The sequence below is a fragment of the Opisthocomus hoazin genome, chromosome 6 (genome assembly GCF_030867145.1).
Source record: "Opisthocomus hoazin isolate bOpiHoa1 chromosome 6, bOpiHoa1.hap1, whole genome shotgun sequence".
Lineage (NCBI taxonomy): Eukaryota > Metazoa > Chordata > Aves > Opisthocomiformes > Opisthocomidae > Opisthocomus > Opisthocomus hoazin.
In genome coordinates, this window is record NC_134419.1 from 21482132 (window position 1) to 21501829 (window position 19698).

The following is a 19698-nucleotide window of genomic DNA, read 5'->3' on the forward strand; positions in this document are numbered from 1 at the left end:
CTCTCCTAGGGTATTAACCAGCCTTTCCCCATGATTTGGGCCACAGAGAATTTATCCCTAGGATGGCTACATCTAATAGCAGAAGTAACCCTAGAATGACTATATCTACATGAACGAGCAGTGTTGCCCAGTAGCAAGCGGTCTCTACAGCAAAATAGTTGGCATTAAGACCCAACACAACCCTTCCTGAAATGCAGGTAGTGTTTATTTCAGCCTAGTTCTAACCTAGTCCTGTAGGCTTGAGCAACCAACATGGACCACGACATCCCTGCAGTTTCTGCATCATGGCTGCCTGTGGTGGCTATCAGAGACAGCACAGAAGAGCTCACCTGCCACAGGCAGGACTCACAGCAGTGGCAGCAGTGCATCCCCCTGCCTGGGCACACACTGCCCGTTGGCTTTGCACGAATGTTGACTGAGTCAGTGAGGATGACACAGAGGCACCCCACAGGTAGGCCATGACTAAACGTATGACTCTACCTAGGAGCCATTTAAGCTTGTCTATATATACCCCAAAAAAACAGAAGTTATGCCAGGTGCTGATAACAATACAGCTGCATCTCAGTGCAGGCTGAAAGATACATTCTAGAAATGGGACTTTCAGCTCTGTTTTGGCTATTGCAGCCACATGACTAGCAGATCTCAGGCTTAGCCATGCAGTCACAGCTTGCTTCAGTAGGAAACACTCAATGCAGCCAGAATCTCCAATATCTAACAAATCCTATTTAAGTATTTTTAAACATCCTTGTATCATTCTTTAATTACAGAGACAACAATTCCCACCCTAGTTGATCATTTTATCTGAGAAGGAATCACAGAAGAATACACTTCAGGATGTAAGAGGGTCAACACTACCAGTTGCCATGCAAGTAAATTTGCAAGGCGAAGACTGATGTGTGGACACTGTAAGGCATAGCCCACCATCTAACAGCCAGCCATAAGTGAAGCAAGATGCTGTAGGTCCCTGGGGACAGCAAAGGTTCTACACACGCTCAGGTGCCTTTCCTGTTCACTAGAAAACACAGGTAAGCAGCAAGAACTGCTCAGGAGGCCCCTATATCCTCTGGAAGACACACCAGGTAGGAGAAAAAAGAAAACATGGAAAATCATGCTATAAATATAACTTTTTCTCTAATAAAAATATTGCTTGAAGTGCTTTCTTGCCATTTTAGTAATACTGTCAGATACCAACCAAAACCAAATTTATTTTTTTTCTTTAATACATTATCAAATACAAAGTACTTGGCTAATACCAATTAATACTGACAAATGTGGAAAAATCTTCAGTAGGTAAAAGCAGTAATAAAAGTATTAGTAGCATTAAACAGTAACATTAAACACTACTATTGAATAGTAGTAATAAAAGTAATAGTGTTTACAAATATAGTAATTAAATAAATGAAAATATTATAGTAATAGCAATCATTATTTTTAAAGTATAGTAATACTAAAAATATTAAATACTATTAATAAATAGTAGTAAAAAAGTAGTAGTACCAGTTTTAAAAGATTATTGGATTATAATGGTGTCAGATTGTAAATCAATGTCTTTTGTAAGTATTCTGATGGAAATTACACTGTAATTCTTTCCATTAAATTCCGTTCCACATGCAGATCCATTACTAGAACTCATTTGAATGGGTCCTAATACTATGGTGATATTTAGAACCGCTCAGGGTTTATTTTACAGAAAAAAAAGTCTTTTATTTTTTCTTTCTGAAATAAATCGTTGAAGTTCATTATTGGACCAAGCCAGAACTAAATGCTCCAGATTGGTTGAACAAGCTCCACACATACAAATTGAAACTTGATGCAAACGCCTACTCCACAAAGAATCTTATCATTGCCAATATTCTCTGCACGTTGCAAAGCCCATCCTAGATAAGCAGTACTGGGCATTCAAGACAGCAGGAGATACTACTCAAGAATATTTAGTTTGTTCCTTGATTCGCCATGACACCTCTCATGTTTGTCTCACTCTGTAAGCAGCTTCCTTTGTACAAATTGTTGCCTGAAATCTTAACACTTCCCACTCCTAGGGGTGCTAAAATTTAGGAGCCTTGCCTTAGGTGCTAGCGGTGAAAGTACAGGTCTTTCAGGACACCAGCCAGAAAGAAGTCTAAGGCTTAACTGTCTGCCCACCAACTTTTCAACAGCAAACTCCAATAAAAGAGATTGTCCTTTAAAGTATCTGTGTTCCTTAGAAAGGAGGACGAAAAATTGCTTCTAGAAGATTTTGTAGCCAAATAGCTAAATGTGTGGTACTCATGCTAGTTTATCATCTTAACAACTAATTTACTGAAAAAATCCAATACACATTGGAGTCTTATTTTCAATAAATGGGTTGATTCCATTGGAATATTAAATAATCTTTTCTTGTTCTCCCAAATAGCCTCAAGTAAATAAACAGGATATAAATTCAGAAGTCTACAGGGGAAGGGCAGATTAATTTTGGTGAAAGTTAAATATCTTGGGGCACAGCTGGACACCCAAAATTTAATCTCTAAAACAGTCTCACCCTGATACACAAAGCTTTTCTAGGACAATGCATGTTTGCTCTTATGTCCAGAACCACCACAGCCAGCATATTATAAAGTTAGGACTCATAAGAACTAATAAAAATGTAAGCATAGCTACTAATATTCATTATAACCAAAGGGTTCTAAACACACCATAATCGGAAAAGATAATGATGATCTGGCCACAACGAACATACAATGCAAAGACACACACTACCTAATAAAGCAGTTTTGAATGAAGTCTATACTTTGTTCTCAATCCCCTATCTTTGCTTTGTATGCTGAACTCCAAGGAGATGCCCATGGCAATACAAAGCCCCTTGACTTCAAAGGACACCACAAAGGAAGGAAAGGAAGATTACATTCTTTGAGGGTGGTAGTCACTGTATGTATCATCTCTAGCAATCCAGAGCATTTCTTCATGATTGTTAGCGGTAGCAAAAGAACAAATATCAGAAATATTTTAAACTTTGCATTTTAAAAAGTAACAAAAGGGAAATCCATAGAGTGAACTCAAGATTCTGTAGTGCAATTTTCTGCTCTAACAGTTTGCAGACAAGTAGCTATTAGCCACTGAAACAGTGCGACAGACAGGGTACACCTGTCTCAAAGGGGGAAGAGGATCCTTGCACAGGAGTTTAGCAGGGCTGATAGAAAGAGCTTTAAACTGTATTTGCAGGGCAAAGGAGACAATAACAGGCTCACTAGAGCCAAGCCTGCAGGTGGCACACCAATGTGCGAGGGATGGTATGCTCCCAAGGTCCCTCGGTCTGCCATCTCAGTGGAGGTAGGGGATGGAGAGCCATGCAGCAGCAAAGGTGCAAGGGTTATTGAGGTGTTAGAAACCGCAGAAGTGCCTGAGAATGGTCACATAGGAACAGAGGCTTCTCCCCCTGAAAGGGGGTGGGATAAATAGCCCAGCTGAAGTGCATTTACACCAATGCACACAGCATGGGCAACAAACAGGAGGAGCTTGAACCCATTGTGCAGCAGGAAAACTGTGATATACTGGCCATAGCGGAAACATGGTGGGATGACTCGCACAACTGGAGTGCTGCAATGGACAGCTATAAACTCGTCAGAAGGGATAGGGAAGGAAGGAGATGCGGTGGGGTAGCACTGTATGTTAGGGAGCGTTTTGATTGTGATGATGGTGATGATAGGGTTGAGTGTTTATGGGTAAGAATCAGGAGGAACGCCAGCAAAGCAGATATCATGGTGGTAGTCTCTTATAGACCACCCAACCAGGATGAAGAGGCAGATTAAATATTCTGTAAGCAGCTGGGGGAAGTCTCACAATCGCTAGCCCATGTTCTCATGGGGGCCTTCAACTTACCAGATGTCTGCTGGAAATACAATACAGCGGATAGGAAACAGTCCAGGAGGTTCCTGGAACATGTAGAAGATAATCTGCTAACACAGCTGGTGAGTGAGCAAACTAGGGAAAGCACCCTGTCAGACCTGTTGTTTGCGAACAGGGAAGGACTTGTGGGTGATGTGATGGCTGGAGGCCGTCTTGGGCACAGCTACCACAAAATGATAGAGTTTTTGATTCTTGGAGAAGTAAGGAGGGGGGTTAGCAGAACCGCCACCTTGGACTTCCAGAGGGCAGACTTCGGCCTGTTTAGGAGCCTCGTTGACAGAGTCCCTCGGGAGGCCATCCTGAAGGGCAAAGCAGTCCAGGAAGGCTGGACACTCTTCAAGAAGGAAGTCTTCAAGGCACAGGAGCAGGCTGTCCCCATGTGATGAAAGACAAGCCAGAGGGGAAGAAGACCAACCTGGCTGAACAGAGAGCTTTGGTGGGAACTCATGAAAAAAGGAGGGTTTATGTCCTTTGGAAGAAAGGGCAGGCCACTCAGGAGGACTACAAGGATATTGTCAAGTTATGCAGGGAGGAAGTTACAAGAGCCAAAGCCCAACTAAAACTTAGCCTGGCTTCTGCCATAGAAGACAACAAAAAAATGTTCCTATAAATATATTAACAACAAAAGGAGGGCAAAGGAGAATCTCCATCCTCTATTGGATGCAGGGGGAAACTTCGTGACAAAGGATGAGGAAAAGGCTGAGGTACTTAATGCCTTCTTTGCCTCAGTCTTTAGCAGTAAGAGAAGTTGTTCTCCAGACACCTAGCCCTCTAAGCATGAAGAGAGGGATAGGGAGCAGAAAGAAACCTCCAAAATCCAAGGTGAAATGGTCAGTGACCTGCTATGCCACATAGACACACACAGGTCTATGGGGCCGGATGGGATCCACCCAAGGGTGCTGAAGGAGCTGGTAGATGTGCTCGCCAAGCCACTTTCCATCAGCAGTCCTGGCTAATAGGGGAAGTGCCAGATGACAGGAAGTTAGCTAATGTGACACCTGTCTACAAGAAGGACAGGAAGGAGTATCCCAGGAACTACAGGTGTGCCAGTCTGACCTCAGTGCTGGGAAAGGTTATAGAGCAGATCATTTTGAGTGCCATCATGTGGCACAAACAGGACAACCAGGCGATCAGTCCCAGTCAGTAGGGGTTTATGAAAGGCAGGTCCTGCTTGACTAACTTGATCTCCTTCTACGACCAGGTGACCCACTTAGTGGATGAGGGATAGGCTGTGGATGTTATCTGCCTCGACTTTAGTACAGCCTTTGACACTGTTTCCCACAGCACCCTCCTGGAGAAACTGGCTGCTCATGGCTTGGATGGATGTACACTTCACTTGGTAAAAAACTGGCTGGATGGCCAGACCCAAAGAGTGGTGGTGAATGGAGTTAAATCCAGCTGGCAGCTAGGGAACGAGTGGTGTTCCCCAGGGCTCAGTACTGGGGCCAGTTCAGTTTAAGATCTTTATCAATGACCTGAAAGAGGGGATTGAGTACACCTTCGGTAAGTTTGCAGATAACGCCAAGCTGGGCAGGAGTGTTGATCTGCTTGAGGGTAGGAAGGCTCTGCAGAGGGATCTGGACAGACTGGATTGATGGGCTGAGGCCAACCGCATGAGTTTCAACAAGGCCAAATGCCGGGTCCCACGCTTCAGTCACAGCAACCCCATACAACGCTACAGACTTGGGGAACAGTGGCTAGAGAGCTGCCCAGTGGAAGACGACCTGGCGGTGTTGGTCAACAGCTGGCTGAATGTGAGCCAGCAGTGTGCCCAGGTGGCCAAGAAAGCCAATGGCATCCTGGCTTGTATTAGAAAAAGTGTGGCCAGCAGGACTACGGAAGTGATTGTCCCCCTGTACTCGGCACTGGTGAGGCCACACCTCAAATACTGTGTTCAGTTTTGGGCCCCTCACTACAAGGAAGACATTGAGGTGCTGGAGCATCACCAAAGAATGGCAATGAAGCTGGTGAAGGGAGCAGAGCACAAGCCTTATGAGGAGCAGCTGAGGGAACTAGGGTTGTTGAGTCTGGAGAAGAGGAGGCTGAGGGGAGACCTTATCGCTCTCTACAACTACCTGAAAGGCGGTTGTAGTGAGATGGGTATTGGTCTCTTCTCCCAGGTAACTAGCAATAGGACGACAGGAAATGGCATCAAGTTGCACCAGGGGAGGTTTAGATTGGACATAAGGAAAAATTTCTTTACTGAAAGAGTTGTGAAGCATTGGAACAGGCTGCCCAAGGAAGTGGTGGAGTCACCATGCCCGGAGGTATTTAAAAGACGTATAGATGTGGACCTTAGGGACACAGTTTAGTGGTGGAATTGACTGTTCAGTTAATGGTTGGACTCAATGATCGTGAAGGTCTCCTCCAACCTAAACAATTCTATGATTCTATGAAAGGTACAACGCTACACCCACTGCATGTCATCTTTGGAGTTCCTGTGATAAGCCATCTAGCACAGTGGTTTCAAAATGTCTTCCACCACCAACATCAGACAACATCTCCTGCAGTTTCCTAAAAAGCAAAATTTTGAGGGTTATCAAATTATTTTCTTTAAATTATAAAACTAAATGGTTCAAAAGCAGAAACAGGCTCTCCTCCCTGGAAGTGACAGAAACGCGCTTTTTGTTCTCTCCTCTCCCCTCTGAAATATTTTTTGGGAATGGTACACATGAATACAGCAAAGATGTGTTTACCATACACAGAACAGACGTGAAGCATTATTCAGTCACTGTAATACATACAAGAAAGAGCATGAAAAACATGCAAGATATTACCAAAAACATTCATGTAAGATCTTGCCCAAAACACACTTCAGTATATAAACAAAAATAGTAATTGTAATGCAGTTTCCAAAATCATGAATATTATTTGTTATTTTGCTATTTTACTATATTGCTTACTATTTTGCTAAAATGCTTTCATTCTAGATCCATGTATTGTTTCTATACACTACAGGGCATAAACTCAGTCCTCTGATGCAAAGTGCTGCGAACCTACATTGCCAATCAGAATCACAAAAAAAAAAAAAAAAAAATCAATATCCTTTTACATCTGCCAATCACAAACATCATCACTGCACAGCTTCAGGTCAGTTAAATTTGCATTTTTTAGTTTATGCTTGCTAGGTTACTAAAGGAACATTCAAAGCAAAACAGTAAAACTTACCTTGATCCCCTCCCCTGTAATATCTAAAGAAACATGCCTATCCTTTGTTTAGCACTAGATTAAATTACAATTCATAAACTAAAAATGAAAAATTATATACAATATTCTGAACAACATATGTGCAACAATCAGCTGAGATAAACTGGAAATGTAATTCAGTATCAAACTTTCTGGTCAAGGTATTATGAAGTTAACAGAGCAGCTGATCTCACAATCAGGCTCAAAACAAGAAACTTCATAATTTTCTTGATTTATACCTTAAAAATACATATAGCAATGCAATCACATTCTAAAATGCAGAAAATAAATATTATCACTAGTTCCACAAGACCTTCAGTGTGAATTATACATGTGACTTGAAACAATGGACTTGTCATATATCAGAACCTTCTTTTTTAACAGCAAAATGAAATATGAAGTGCTTTAATTCCCCATGTAAATGACACAGAAACATAACACAAGTTCTAACTATCACAAAAATAACTACATTAATGTCACAGGCTCCTATACACCCTTGGTGCTACAGCTGTGCACAGTGCCTGTAGACAGAAATGATTCCATAGTGGCAAGATCTAAGTAATGCATCCCATGCACCGCTAGGCCCCCAGAGGGTGGCTAGTGGGTGCTCAGGAGTTAATTAGCCAACAAAGAGCAAGGTAAACCTGCATGAACACAGAACCTTGTCAATGACACTAAACAGCTTCCAGCACCTAAGCAGATTGTTCACTCATAGCTATCCTTACATAGGACTGTCTTGCACTGTAAAAATATATGACCAGTGTTTGGTCAACGCAAGTGATGCTGACAATCTGTTTCATCTATAATGTACACTAAGGATGACAGTGACGTTCCGATTTCAAAATGACACTCAAAACAAAATTAAATTCATTTCTATTAGCCACATAGGTCTTCACTATGGAAGTACTACTAACAGCTCTCAAGTGCTTCTAATGGTCTGTATGTATTCCTATGCAACACCAAATATAACTAGCAACACTAGCATTCTGCAGTGGCTGCTTATTTCCATATGCTATTAATAATATGGTAAATTTATAAAATTCTCAAGATACATATCTAGAAAAGAAACTCTAAGGGAAGCATAGTCCCCTAAATTCCACAGTTTTGTGGGTTGTTTTGTTTGCAGTCGGAGTACGTCTCTGCAGATATTATACATATATATTTTTTTAAGGAATATCTCTAAGCCAAGTGTAGTCTAAATAAAGGTCTAAATGAATAAGCCTATATATCAAAGTGGTTTACCTAATTAGTACTTCCTCTGGGGCGAGGGGGGTGTTTGGTTGTTGGTGGTGACATACATCACCCGAGAAGGCATAGCGTTGTTGCAACCTTGGAAGCAGCACAACATATTTGTTAAATACATATGAAGCAATCCCTTGTTTCTCCTCTAAAAACATGCCTCAAGCAGTATTTAAATGATTGAGCTGGAGAGAAATGTAAAGAAAGATGAAGGTGTAAGAGAAATTTTAACCTACTCCCTCAGTCCCAGATAAGCACACTAATCACAAGGCTAGAGGCTACTTTGGATCACTGGAATTCACTCCAAAGGCTTCCAGGTCCCCAGAACATGCAGGATTTCTTTGAATAGACAATCTTTGAGAGCTGGATCAGGAACCCAGAAACAATTATCTTTACTCCTCCTCATTCACCTTCCCTTTCAACTTGCCTGAGATTAGTCCCATCTCTCAGAACAGCTGAAGAACAATACAGGAAAGCAGACATATGTGACATTTTTCATTGTTCTCATTTTCCTTATATTTCATGCCTGCATTTCTCTAACTCTATAGCTCCATGATGTGGCTTTTTACACTGGAAAAACCTAGTTGCCTGACTCAGAAGCAGAATATGAACCTGTATTTGCCACATTTCAGGGCAGAGCCCCAACAAGTTGGTTACTAGATAGTTTGTAGTTTGTGCTGCAGACTTAATTTATTCACAAGTTTTTAAATCCCTAACTCTCACTCTGCAAACTAATGAACACTTGTGAAATCATGGAACTTCTTACAGTGCGATTTTCTTGGGTTTTGCCCAGCCATAGAAACTATTTGTCAAATACATCTGAGAGTCTAGACCATATTAAAAGAAGCTTGATTATCACTAACCCCAGCTTATACAGTTGTCAAGACAACAGTGAATATCATTAACAGAAACTGTTCCTATCAAACTGGAAATCACAGTTGAAGCCTCACTCCTGTGTTCACATCTTCCAAAACCATATGTAAATATAAAAATGCAAAAGAAAATTCCAAATGAACTTTGGTGTCTTTTTATACTGATCCAAACAGACAAGCAAACTTTCTTTCACCTTTCTCACTTTGAAGTATGAAGAAATATGTTTAAAGCTTCCTTTATTAACAAGAAGTCTATACAAAAACACTGAGCTTTCATTTTCACTTGCAAAGGTTTCATTCATACTAAGTCAGTCAATGTTCACAAGATAGACCATACACATGTTTACCTACAGGTAGGACCCATTGGTGAGCTGTTCAACACATCAGTCTTACCAACCGAATGAAATCTATGCTAGACATAGACCTAAAGCATGTTACTAGTATAGTGTTCAAAAGCAATCTGTCATTTACTGGAGTGGTTGATACTCCAAAGGGTTGCGCTACCATTCACAGGGACCTCGACAGGCTGGAGGAACGGGCCTACTAAAACCTCATGAAGTTTGAGAAAAAAAAAAAAAAGAAATGAACTCCTGCCCCTGGGGAGGAACAACCCCAGGCACCAGAATACAGGCTGGGGCCAACCAGTTGCAAAACACCTTTGCAGAAAAGGCCCCAGGGGTCCTGGAAGATAAGTAGAACATGAGCCAGTCCTTGCATGAAAGGCCAGTGGCTTCCTGGGTTGTGCTAGGTACCGCATCACCAGCAGGTGGAGGAAGGAGATCCTTCTCCGCTGCCCAGCGCTGGTGAGACACACCTGGAGTGCTGTATCTTGTGCTGAGCGCCCAAGGACAAGAGACACACATGACATACCAGAGCGAGCCCAGCAAAGGGCCACCGAGGTGATTAAGGGACTGGAGCATCTGTCACCTGATGGGAGGGAATAAAGACAATGGAGCCAGATCTTCTTTAGTGGTGCCCAGTGAAAGGGCAAAAAACAACAGGCAAAAGCTGAAACACAAGTAATTCCAGTAAAAAAAGAAAAGGGGGGGGGGGGGGTGTTGTTGAGGTTGTTTGGGTTTGGTTGTTGTTTATTGTGAGGATGTTTGACCTAAGAGTCTGTGGAGTCTCCATCCTTGGAGATAAACAAAACCTGGCTGGACACAGCCCTGAGCAACCTGCTCTAATTGACCCTGCCCTAAGAAGGAAAGTTGGTCCAGATCAGTGATCTCCAAAGTGGAGTGTGCGCAAGACAATCCACTTGGATGTGGGAAGAAAATATTTTTTGTACCATTAATAAATAATTTTTAAAAAAAAATGAAGTAGTGTTTATTTAATCTTGATCTCATCCTTTTCAAATTTCTATTCTTGTGTTTTATAACACACCTAACATATTAGTACAGTGGTACATGTATATAATTTATAAAGACATAAACATACACATATTGGGGGTGCATGCTCGAAAACATTTTCCTGGTGCACAATCAAAAAAGTTTGGCGACCACTGGTTTACAGCATCTCCAACAGTCTCTTCCAACTTCAGTAAGTCTAATGATTCTCTCCCTTGAATACAACAACAGATGCCTGTACACAAAGTGAGTGAAGGGATTCAGTGGAAAAAAATTTCCCTTCCTGCCAGCTGATGTCTACTGCTTTCTGAAATGTCCTTCATCTTGTTAAACCCAGTAACTCCCTAAACCTTATCTTATTCTAAATTGGTATTAATAATTGTTTTTGGATTTCTTCCACAGTTCTACTAAAAGTTACTTTATAGATGTGGAGGAAGAAGGGTGTGAGGGGGTGTGTTCATTGTGGGGTTTTTTGTTTTTAAGACTCCTCAAGGCTACTTTACCCTGCTTTCCCAAAGGAATGGTTACTGCAGCAGCTCACATTCTAGTTTTGCCATCTATGAAAAGACTACCAGGGTTAGCATAGTTAGCTATGCCACTTCCTCCTCCTCAAATACTTATCTCCTCATAGCAGCCAGATCATTCTAAAAGCTCCTTTAAATTTCTAGATGAAGCCTTACTGAGGATCAGGAACCAGATTTTTTACAGTGATTATATATTAAGAACAAATTGAGCCCTGTTTAACAAAAGCTTAATGCTCTTACTTACGCAACCTGACATTATAGATACATATCTACGCTATTTTTCTGCCAAGTGACTACATAAAATGCCCAATTAAATTATCGTATACAGATTCAAGGTATGTAAAGGAATAGTCTGTCCATTTATAAACCCCAATTCAAAAAACTAATGTATTTTAATTGTTGACTTAAGCTTTGCTATTGCATTAAAATATAATAATAAATAAACCATTTGGAGTACATTAACAAAATCAGCAAAATATTAACTGAATTGAATGCTTTAAGATTTTATGTGCAGTCATAAGTAAACCAAATTCTTACAATACCACTCTTTATACACTAAGTAATAGCAAACTACTATCAGCTCACTATCTCATTCAAGGTCTAAAATAGTATGTAAAGTAGAACTAGAGAAAGTTCATATGCTTTAAGAACATTTCAAAGCCCTTCAGAAAGTTTATTTTGCATACATCTATATACATAGACAAGATGATTTTCATGTAATCCTTAATTTGCATGCCATTCATTTTCTGAGGAGCTGGAAAAAGAACAAGACCCTTCTTGGATATTACTGTTTGTTTATGCAGAGCACAGTGATGTTCATGGACTAGAAATGTACTGAAACCCACACTAAATTGACCACTTTTCTCAAAGAGAAAGTTAAAATGGAAGGTCTTGTTCCAAACAGGAGCACTGGGGAAAAATGTTCATTGTATCTCATCTGGCAGACCAGTAGTACCACTCTGGGAAATCAGAGAGGATTTGGGCAGACTGCCCACTTAACTTAAGGCTCATCTGAGATCCACATATATCCGCTTAGCTATCCAACTAGGATTCTTTTGTTGTTGTTGTTTTCATGCCCACATGATTTTAGTGCTTTTGTGCAATGTGCAACCCTCTCCACATGCTTCCCTTACCAAAAGGAGGCACGTATCTCACAATACTGAGGCCAGCACATCTATGTCCTCTCACATCTGGTCTGATGTCCACTAAGGAAAGCAAAGTGAACTTCAATCTTTCAAAATGTACCATTTGAATTACATATGCTACAGATAATCTTGGGATCCAAATAGAAAAATGCAGCCATCAAGGATATGGGGTGACTATGTAGCAGCTGAAAGAACGGTACAGCCTAAAGTAAGTGTCTTTTACACACATTTAGAAAAATACATACACCTACATGCACATACCTCTCTAAATTAACATTTTGCACTTCTCGTGTTACTCAAATATGCTACAAAAACATACTACAGTCTTAATTAAGTTGGGTATTTTCATTACTGACATAAAAATAACTAAGAAAAAAATCAACCATAGAACATTGACTGCAGTTAGGAGAATTCCAGCACTGCACAATATCTGTCACACTTCACAATCAATCACTATTTCTCAGAATGGCTTGTACACTAGCAAAAATAGCCAGGATACAAATTTATGAGATAGTAAAGTGCTTTTTATTGTATGCACAGCATACAATCATGAGAATTTTCTACACAGTCCTTGTAACAGAAGCATGACCTTTGAAATGCCAAAGCTCCCTTTTCTAGTGAATGTTTATCACCAAAGAGCTGTCAGCTCCCAAGTTTTTAAAAGATTAACTCTGCTGAGTCATGTATCGCAAAACATCGCAAACCTAACCATGGAACGTTGTTACAGGAGAGCAGCAACCTGAAATCCAATTTGTTGAAAATACTAAAAGTAGCTTCACATGCCAAAAGTTCTGCAAATCTTTATTTTAAATCACTTTCCATTTACTGGCATTACACGAAAGATCTATGCACATAGATAACCAACCACAAAGGGAGAAAACCCTAAATGTATGAAGCAAAACAAGCAAAGAGCAAGAAATCACAATTAGAAACGTGAATACCATTATTTTTACAGTTATTTGCAACACTAGTAGTTGAAACGTTCAGAAAGGAAAGAATATAATTTGGAGGTAATAAGAAAGGCTTCAAAAGAGGCAGGTTCCATTTCAAGTCAGAATACTTTTACAAACACATACTCATAGCCGCATACATGAGACAAGAGTGTCATGAACATAAAGTCAGTCATGCAAATAAAGTCATTCACACACATCCATAAAGTTAAAGGGATTATGAACACAATCAAAGCAAATGGGTGTAATTAGTTTTTCAAGAAGATTCTCAGTATTTTTTGTTGTTGTTTTTACTTTCTACTGCACTAGCGCAAGTCTAAGAAGTTACTCTGATATCGGGCAAGTGAAATGAAGCACTATGGTTTTGCATTATTACATTTTACTATCCAGCTTTCAAAATCTTTAGAAGTACAGGTTACTACAATTTTCTCATCCACAGATAATACTATAATTAACACCTCCCTGATTATTCAGTGAGTTACTTAACAAAATCTGTCTTTGATTCCACCACCTTTCAACATAGCGATCATTCCCTTTTCCAGGTACTATGGCTGACAAGTTTATTTGGAGACCTGTACCCAGATACTCTACAGTGCAAGTAAGGGTGACAGAAGATTCATGTACTGACTAATTTTAACCTCCGCTAATAAGCATTAAGTGCAATGATATGAAGTATACACCTCCACAATATATGAAGGAACAGATAGATTTTAAAGTTCCATTAGCAAAAACAAAAGTATGTAAATCTGGTGATAAAATCAGAGTACACAGGAAGTACATACATAAATATCAAATCCATTTTAAAAGCAAACACAGGTTTGTTCTAACAGCATTGTACAAGTACTTTAACACTTACAGAATTTAGATGAACAATATTTTCATTCACTCACAGTTTAGTATAAATATGAAGCAAGGCACCCCTTAAGCATTTTAAATAACAAATTAAACATTTACGTTTTTTACTGTGCAGTCAGGCTTAACATTTATGCAGCTTCAAAACCAAAGCACAGCCTCAAGGGAAGCCTCTCCACTGACAAATTAATACCTTAGAGAATAGAGCTGAATGGTGGCAATGAACTCATTTGTTCCCCCAATAATGAAGAATGACTCTTTCTTTACCACATCTGTGACTGTTGCTATGGTGACCCAGACTTACCTCATTGCTTCTCGAAGTGCTCCTCGCTCACTAAGAGTTGTGTGGTTGATGTCATCAAAATTATTTTCTAGTTTCTCACAGTTCTGCAACCAGACAAATCCATGTAAGGCTCTTAAACAGTATAGTGTACATGTATTAACTTTATTCAACATCATGCAAACAAAACTGATTTATAATATGTAACCTCAAATTATGCATTCTGTTTTAATTACACAGGAGTCATTAAAAAGACACTAAGAACTCAGAAACAAAGTAAACATGGATCTTACTGTATGGTTGTCATGGAAATCACCTTATTAATGTCCCATAATGAAATGTACTGAATTTTTACATTTTTCTTCTTTGAAAAAAGAAATTAATTTTCCCTTTATCAGTATGCGAGGCTAGAAAGCTACTACACACACACAGACAAGAATAGAAACCTAAACGTGCATGTTAGAATTAAAATAAGAGCTACAAATTCTATGAAACAGGCAGTGTTGTTCGACCAAACCATCATATTTAATTCATGTTTAATTTCTACAGGCATCATAATCACTTAATGTTTTTTCCAGATTAGAGCTCATCAGTATTTCTAAAAGTAATACGAAGCCAACAATTTTGTGACTATAAACGAAATAAACTTCGCTACACTCTGCTAATTATTATTAAATGTGTGACTGGTTCCATTACTCCAGATTGCTGATCCTTTTCTTCTGCTCCCATAAAGGAAGTAAAATTGATTCAGAAGATGCTGGGGAACACAGAAATTTGTATCTATGCAAAGAAAGTGTGAAATACCAGCATATAAGAATTATGTGATCATCATCATCGATAGGATTTTTATATTCTCTTGAGGCTTAGTCAATACAGGAGGCTTTTAGGTTACACCTGTTCTCAGCAGCACCTTTCTCCAATATCAAAACTTACCTCTGGGAGGCATAATTTTGCTGCATGGGTGTAAAAGAAATACAAGTGGCAAGCCTAACGTTACTATTGAGAACAACCTTGAAGGCAGAATTGTCTGGCTCTTTATGCAGTAGCTTTAAAGAAAATATGTGCACTGTTATTTGGTCATATTGCTTTCACAGTTTTTAATATCTGAATTAGTTTTCAAGTCCACATTTGAAAGATTGTTATGTAAATGCAATAAAAGTTACCTAATATTACTTCTTTTGTGCATTGATTCTTTATTTTTATAATTACATTCAATTTGAGACTACAGAAGCATTACTGGAATGGAAATAATTAGATATTTGTCAAGGACCTAACATGATATTTTAGCTTTTCAATTAACATTTAAAATATCATTATTTTTAAATACAATTATAGACTTGTTAATACAAAGTTTTAATGCTTTAACAATACATTTCTGAACAGGAAAAATGAACAAAGCTACATTTGGAACTTTTGCCATCTTTTCTCCCCCTTATAAAGTTGTGCCTGTCTTAAGTATAAGTAGTAAACCTTATCCCATGGCTAATCTGATATTTTTTCTTTGTTTATATTACAATCAGCTGCCCTTTGTATGGCAAAAGTCTACTCAGAAACTCAAAAGGATTACACAAGAAAGACAGGGAAGCTCTATTATGCAGTATTCTATTATTTAGATCAGCATACATTGACCTTCAGCTCCAAGCACATATAGGCAGGTCAGTCATTTAAAATACACAAAAGAAATCCAAATCAACAACACTAATTTAAGAACTCCTGATCTATCAGTACTAAACTGAAAGCAACTGTGCAAGCAAAATTAAACCTCCCATCCTCCAGGAGAACAGACCAAAGGAAACACCATCTGGAATATTGCTCCAAGCACCGAAAGAGGAAAGCCCGTGTTTAACAGTCCTGTGCCACCACCATCTCAGGACAATTTCAGAAAATCCTGAGCATCACGCAGTTCATTTCTCCTGATCTTGTAAGTATAAAGCATGTAGAAATGACATAGGATCCAAAGGACACAAGATTTTTATCAAACACAACTACATCTTCTCTATATCATATAAGCTAAAATTACTGATGCTCTCCATGTGGAAAATGCTGAAAAGAGTAAGTTCAGCTGGTATTTCTTCTTTGTCTATACAGACCTTACTGCATTAATGAGCTGAAGGGCAACAAATGTGGCCCATGTCTAGAGAAAATGCTGAGATCGTGTAGCCTCACACCCACAAATATTCCATCTCCACTACAAACCTAATACAAAAATTAATAGATAACCCAGAACAAAAAAAATAAAACACATTTTGTAGACTCAAATAATAGATGTTATACCATTTCATTTGGCAAGAAAATGAACTTACTTCTACCATTTCTGAGAACTGTTTCTGGACAATATCTTTCTCAGCAACTTTCAGCCAAATAGGTACAGCCGTTGAAGAGCAAGTAAATTCACCATTGGGAAAAAATGAACTAAAAGCTGAGCCAAATGCAAACTGCTGAAGGAAGATGACCTCAAAGTACTATACCATCAGTTACTGCACACATACCGAACAGAAGAGTGAGCAAACACTGATCATATCCACTGCTTTCCAGTTAGAGCTGCAATCATCCAAAACAGTATGTTGGATTCTCTCAGAGAAGAGAGAGCAGGGTGTCTGAAATATCAAATACAAGCATAGCTACAGGTGTATAGATGCCACTTCTTCATGGGTGGGTCTGATTATCAGCTTGCACACTACATTTATAGATTGTCTGAAAGCACACCAGTTTATAAGACAGGCTACCAATATGAATGAAACTGTGAGCCTGAGAATACTCTGAAGAATATGTCTGGGAAATGATGAAACTTGGTAGACTATGACCAGGGTGGGATTTACATTCTTTAGTATTAAATCAGTAGCAAATTTGAGCTCATTCCATCATCCTTGCTACCAAACAGATTAATGTCTACAAACATCTTGCACAGGGCAGTATGTTCTGGCCCACAATACTTCGCAGATTTAAGTATAATGAGCAATTAAACTCCCAGGTGTTTCATTTTGAGCAGCAGCTAAAGTAAAAAAAAAAAAAAATTAAAACACAAGCAACGAAAAAAAATGGGTTTGGTAGCTTACTGCCAAGTGATTTTCTGTGGGTATGGATAAAGTCTAGAACTCTATGATTCAACAATTATATAGTATTCTATATGTTATTGCTGTTGGCAGATCTATAGTGCTGTATGGTACTAAACTAAACATCACCATTCAGAAGTTCAGGAGGAAAAATAAATACAGAGATGCGATTATGGACATGGTCATCATAAGTCAAACTACCACTCTATGTCAAAAAGCCATAGAGGTCTAAATACTGCTTCTTAAAGGATTCTAGCACAAATACTTTGATTTTTTTAAATAAAACAAAAAGCAAGAGAGTGGGGAAGATATTTTATGTATAAATAAATGGCTTATTTATTATATGAGATCTTAACTAAAACTACATGACAACTAGATAAAAAGGGAGATGTAGACTGGATATCCACAAATATCTGTGGCATCCCACACAGTATACTGGTGGAACATCTAATCAGAAATGAGAAAGATGAATGATGCAGAAGAAGGAAGATTAATGAACAAATGGAAAAACTTATCCTCCCATAACCACAAAAATATTACTTTTTTCCCACTGCAATTTATTCTTGTTAATAAAGTAAATGGCAAACTTTGGAGGCAAGGACTATGTGCTCATAAGTCTGTATTTTCAGTTATTGTAAGTGATAATATTAATAAGATCATGACATGAAGTTCTATGTATGAAGTTCATGACATGTATTCTAACAGTCTGAGGAAAGTCAGCAACTACCAAGTCCAAAAATACTCTTTGGCACTGGTTGAAGTAACAAGGTAGCTCACATAATTGGAGAATGTAAATAGTCATTCCAGTTTTAAATAAAACCCTAGCATTCCAGCAAAAGTGAAACTTTCTAAAACACTTCTCTAAACGTTCATAAGCTTAGCTTTCTTAGTCATTTGAAAAGCAATTCTTGATTTGTCCTCTTGGGTCAAATGCAAAACTTAGCAGAAGTAGCTCAGAAACCAAAAGCAGTCTCTTGCCTGGTGTCACAGCTGAGGATCTCCCTAAATCACCAAAGTACTGCTGCCTCTGCTCTGCCGTGACAGGCCTAAGAGTCAGAGTTTTGAGAAGACCCTAACCCACAACTCGTCCATTCTGTGATACAGTACTGATAGAAGAAGTGACCCCACTTCCATTGAAATCAACCTTAAATCTTCCATCCTGTCAAACGAGAGTGGGATCACACTAAGCCACATCCTGCTCCTTTAACTCTATCCTCAAATATTTCACATAAGACTTTCAAAAGTGTTAGTATTACAGATAATGTCTAACACACATTTTGAGATAGTTGAGAAATAAAATCTTTTGATCTGACAACAATGTAAGACCTATTTCTAAGGCAGCCTGCATCACTGAAGTTGAGTAGATCTCTTATCCTAGTTCATACACTGCCAAATCAAAAGCCTTATTTAAAATGCTATCTCTCTTCTATGAAAGAAGTTTTCAGGTAAGTAGGATTGCAGGATTCGTGGAATTCATTGCTTTCAAATGGGGAAATTTTCTTTAAAAGCTTGAGTTTTTTCCCCAAACATTTGTGAAAGTAAATCTTGCATTTTTACTGTCAGCTGTCCTCTGTGTACTAAACACAGGGAATGTACAGCAATTGGAACAGCTCACTCCTGTTTGGTTTCTATTTGCTAATCCTGCTAATGCTAAAACAAATTCATTTTTCTCCTGATTTCTCCTTTATAATCCATGAAAAAGGTTCCTACAAAGTCTGTTGTGTGTTAATTTTCTAATGTTTATGCAGTCAATTTAAAATGTGCATATTAAATGTATTTGCATCTAGATTTCTGAGTGCTTAAAACAAGAAAACCTGCTCCATATTCTGAAGGATGTAGTGGCTCCCTCTGATATTTCAATTAGATACCTTTAATCATAGAATCACAGAATCATTTAGGTTGGAGAATATTTTTAAGATCATCAAGTCCAAGTGTAAACCTAACACTGCCAAGTCCGTCCACCACTAAACAATGTCCCTAAGCAACATATCCACAAGTATTTTAAATACCTCCAGGGATGGCTACTCACTTCCCTGGGCAGCCTGTTCCAGTGCTTGACAAACCTTTTGGTGACGAATTTTGTCCTAATATCCAATCTAAACCTCTCCTGGTGCAACTTGACGCCATTTCTCTTGTCCTCTCTCTTGTTACTTGGTATTGTATTCGAGGCATGGCCTCACTAGTGCCCAGTACAGGGGGACGATCACTTCCCTCCTCCTGCTGGCCACATTATTCCTGATACAAGGCAGGATGCTCTTGGCCTTCTTGGCCACATGGGCACACTGCTGGGTCATGTTCAGCTGGCTGTCAACCAACACCCCCAGGTCCTCTTCTGCCGGGCAGCTGTCCAGCCACTCTTCCGCAAGCCT

General features: G+C 39.1%; 1 protein-coding gene across 2 annotated transcripts in view; it reads right to left on the reverse strand.

Annotated features, from left to right (window-relative positions):
- DPYD (dihydropyrimidine dehydrogenase) overlaps positions 1-19698 on the reverse strand; it is a 380477-nt gene that overhangs the window by 311077 nt on the left and 49702 nt on the right. For both annotated transcript variants that reach the window (XM_075424984.1, XM_075424985.1), the window contains exon 3: positions 14301-14383. In XM_075424984.1, the coding sequence (XP_075281099.1) occupies positions 14301-14383 (83 nt within the window). The remainder of the gene's footprint in view (positions 1-14300; positions 14384-19698) is intronic.